Below are 3,660 nucleotides of genomic sequence, written 5' to 3'. Positions count from 1 at the left end.
GGAACATACTCTCACATTGCTACTATCCACCCTTGGAGTTCGTTGTACGATGCATCCCAATCTCCGTACAATTGATCCATGGCCATCTTTTTAGTCACCCATGCCTTCTGGTATGAAACTCAATATTGGAACCGTTCTTGCATTTCGACAATCAACACCAATGCAAGAATGGTGGGAATGTTTTTAACCATTGACAAGATGCTATTGCAGATGGTTTTTGAATCAAGCTTGCAGTGGTCCTATGTTATACGCGTAGAAGTGCATGTATGCGGCCCAACATATTTCCGTATCTTCCACTGTTGGGACCTCTAGATAAATACAGCTCGTACTCGCCATCGGCACCCTTCTGACAACTTCCAACACTCACCAACATAGATTTTCGGTTTAGAGTCAGCCACTCTGTAGTCGATAGACACCTTCATACTATAGTGCTTGATGGCATCAACACACTCGTCTTTGCTCTCGAATCTTTAACCCACGAATACCTTTTTTGATTCAAGATCTGCTAACATTAGGTGAGCATGTATTATGTCTGGGTACTTGAGGAACTCGGAAGCATACGTTGCATCGAGATCGACAAATGGGCATCAGGATCATTACGTATTGCGTATGGCGATGCCACGACTCGGGATCATTGGGTAAAAAAACTACTTTTATAAATGTTGAAGGTTAAATTTATTGAATATTTTAGAATTTGAACTAAACTGATACATTTTGTAAACATTGATGACTAGATTTGTTAAATTTTTTATATTTAAGATCAAATTAATAAAATATGTAATATTAGAGGACTAAATTTATTATTAGAACAATAAAAAATTCCAAGTGGATTTCCTATTATTCAATGTATTTGTACTTTACCCATATTTTTACCGTGGTGGAAGCTAACACTCACTCTTTAAATAGAAGTGGAAGCTGAGACTTACAAGTGTGAAATTTCGGGTTGAAAAATGAAAGCAAATGAAAAACCCTAAACCCTGACCTGGAAAGTACTGAAACACTGAAGTGAAACGAGGAGAGTAATGTTTTTTGGGGTCAAGTTTTAGTCATTGTGTTTGTGGGGATTCAACCATCTACTAGCCAAGACGGGTCTGCCTGTGTGGATGTTGGGGTCGGGCCCCGACCGGTTGCGAGCCGACGTCAACCGTTTGCTCGCTTTTCTCTTCCACCAGGTCGCTCTCCTCTTCTTTCTCAGCTTCCTAACATTATAGAACACTATTAAATTCACGTATATAATAATATATAACAATCATCATGAATTAATCGTTATATAAACAAAATCAGCAGTGCGTCTAAAAGTATGTTTGTTGTATTTTTTGTTTGATAAGGGGATATTAGATGAGCAATTCTTGCAACTTCAACAGCTTCAAGATGAGAGCTCTCCAAACTTTGTTTCCCAAGTTGTCAACATCTACTTCCAAGAGTCGGAGAAGCTTTTGAGGAACCTCAGATCATTACTGTAACTTGTTAATTAATCAATGTTCTTTTGAGGTTTTTTTTTTAAAACTTGAATTGATTGATTATACTTGACAATTGTTTCATATTTTCCTTGGAAAACTGCAATAAAACTGCAATAATAATGCGTTTGATGGGACAGGATGGAGAGGAAGTTGTCGGACTACAAGAACATTGGAATCCATATAAATCAGTTAATGGGAAGCAGCTCCAGCATAGGTGCTAAAAGGGTCAGAAACGTTTGCGTCGCCTTTCGCGCTGCTTCTGATCAGAACAACCGTACTGGGTATGCCTATGCCGTTTTTAGCTTTCGGCTTCACTGTTGTATTTTAAAACAGAAATTACAATCAACTTCATCAATACCAACATTTAAGATAAAGGTTCGTTTTAACCTGATGGAGTTTTGGCTTTTAAAATATGCAGGTGCCTGAGAGTTTTAGAAGTCTTAGAGCATGACTACTGTTTTCTCAAGAATAAATTGCATGAACTTTTCCAGGTATATTTTCATTTTTTTGTTAATGCGGAGCCTCAACTTAATCGTTGTTTTAATATTTGGGTTTGAAAATGTTTTTTTATCAAATTAATATCTTTAAACTCCACAATTGTTACCACAGTAATATTTTAAATTTTTTTGTTTAAATTAATCTCTCAATTTAACAATTATTCTGTCTGAATTTTTATTATCTAAATTAGTCTCTTATATTTTCTTTAAAAGTCGGACAAAAATAATTTAAATCCCAATATAAAATTAATTGTTTAATTTGAGTTTCAATACAAAATTAATTAATATCAAATTTGAGGATTAATTTTTTAAAATAAATTTTAATATAAAAATATTTATCAAATTTAAATTTTAGACATTGTGCTAGCCCTTAAATTTCCTTTGTCAATAAAAAGGTTGGCAAATTAATTCAAACTCATAATGCCTTTCTTCCTCTATAATGCAGAAGAAAACCCAAATTATCAATACTTAAGTACTACTAACAATTAGGAGAGTAACAATTTTTGTGATGATGATTTCAGATAGAGCAGCAGAGAATACTAGCAGGTGGAGTTGGATACCCGATGCAGAACTAAATCAAAGCTTAATATATATATATATAAACTAGTTAATGGCATAACATGGGGAGTTGTACTGTTAGTAGAGAAACTGCAACCTGTGAGTTTAGTGTAGAGTCATTCATTCTTTGATTTTTTTAATTAGTTGTAGTGGCAGCTGGTATTCGGGGGGAAAATCGAAAACAATGTAAAATGGGATTGGGATTGGGATTGGGATTGAGGAGGGGATACTGTTTTTAGATGCTTGGTTTGAAAAAAATGAGAAACTGTGAAGCTTTAATTGCCAACTCAGTGCCTTTTTCTGTCACGGTGCTATGAATTGTCAAACTGACAAATAAATAAGCTAAGCAGCCCGAGAGTGCAGGCATCATAATCAGCTGCTCTGAACTTTCAACGTCTTAATCAAATCAAGGCTTGGGTTTGGTATGATTGATCAGGTGGAATTTTTCGATGTTGACCACAACCAAATGTCCGCTAAAATCAAACAAATACCTAATGAAAAAAGAAAGAAAAAGGAAGGGCAATTTGAGTGAAGTGGTTATGTTAGACTATTCCATCACACTATTTATGTTTATATAATTTGATTCTATTAACAATCCTATAAAAAAATAATTATTTAACACATTTAATAATTTTTGACTTATAATAATTATATTAAATCATTTAATTATATATTCTATAGCAAAGTTTTAATATAACTTACGGTAATTATACTAAATCGTATAATATATTTATTCTAGAGTAAAGTTTTAATATAAAGAAGGAATTTTAGTTTAAATTTTGAGAATTAAGAATGTGTTTGAAAAATTAAATATTAAATTTTATTGTTAAATTTTATAAGTGTAGAATTTATATAAGAAAATTGTTTGGTAAATTATTAAATATAAGTATTGAATATAATTATATTGGTTGATAAAAGTAAATATTAATTTGTGAAAAATCATTCATTTATTTTAATTTAAATCTATTAATATAATATTTTATATTATTTTGAATAGTTTTAGATGAAAGATAAATATATTAATTTCAATATTTCATTTTAAAATGATCTTTTATTTCAATTTTTAATAAATTAAAATCAACTTAATATTTTCTACATTAAGTTATAAGTAGTTACATCTACATACTTATCTTATTTAACTTTTT

General features: G+C 31.7%; 1 protein-coding gene across 1 annotated transcript; it reads left to right on the top strand.

Annotated features, from left to right (window-relative positions):
• The first annotated feature begins 958 nt into the window (after positions 1–958).
• LOC105772449 (pseudo histidine-containing phosphotransfer protein 6) lies at positions 959–2,824 on the top strand. The gene is made up of 5 exons (XM_012593704.2): positions 959–1,172; positions 1,329–1,459; positions 1,598–1,741; positions 1,879–1,951; positions 2,479–2,824. The coding sequence occupies exons 1-5, from the start codon at positions 1,104–1,106 to the stop codon at positions 2,530–2,532; spliced, it is 471 nt and encodes a 156-aa protein (XP_012449158.1). The 5' UTR covers positions 959–1,103; the 3' UTR covers positions 2,533–2,824.
• The last annotated feature ends 836 nt before the right edge of the window (positions 2,825–3,660 follow it).

This window comes from Gossypium raimondii, chromosome 6, assembly GCF_025698545.1.
Source record: "Gossypium raimondii isolate GPD5lz chromosome 6, ASM2569854v1, whole genome shotgun sequence".
In the NCBI taxonomy this organism is placed as follows: Eukaryota; Viridiplantae; Streptophyta; class Magnoliopsida; order Malvales; family Malvaceae; genus Gossypium; species Gossypium raimondii.
This window is presented reverse-complemented; position numbering and strand designations above follow the sequence as displayed.

Bases quoted from the DNA above. Each gene is read 5' to 3' on its own strand.
- LOC105772449 (XM_012593704.2), top strand. From the start codon at position 1,104: ATGTTGGGGTCGGGCCCCGACCGGTTGCGAGCCGACGTCAACCGTTTG. The intron at 1,460-1,597 runs GTAACTTGTTAA...TTGATGGGACAG, and splicing joins AGGAACCTCAGATCATTACT to GATGGAGAGGAAGTTGTCGG. The intron at 1,952-2,478 runs GTATATTTTCAT...TGATGATTTCAG, and splicing joins AATTGCATGAACTTTTCCAG to ATAGAGCAGCAGAGAATACT.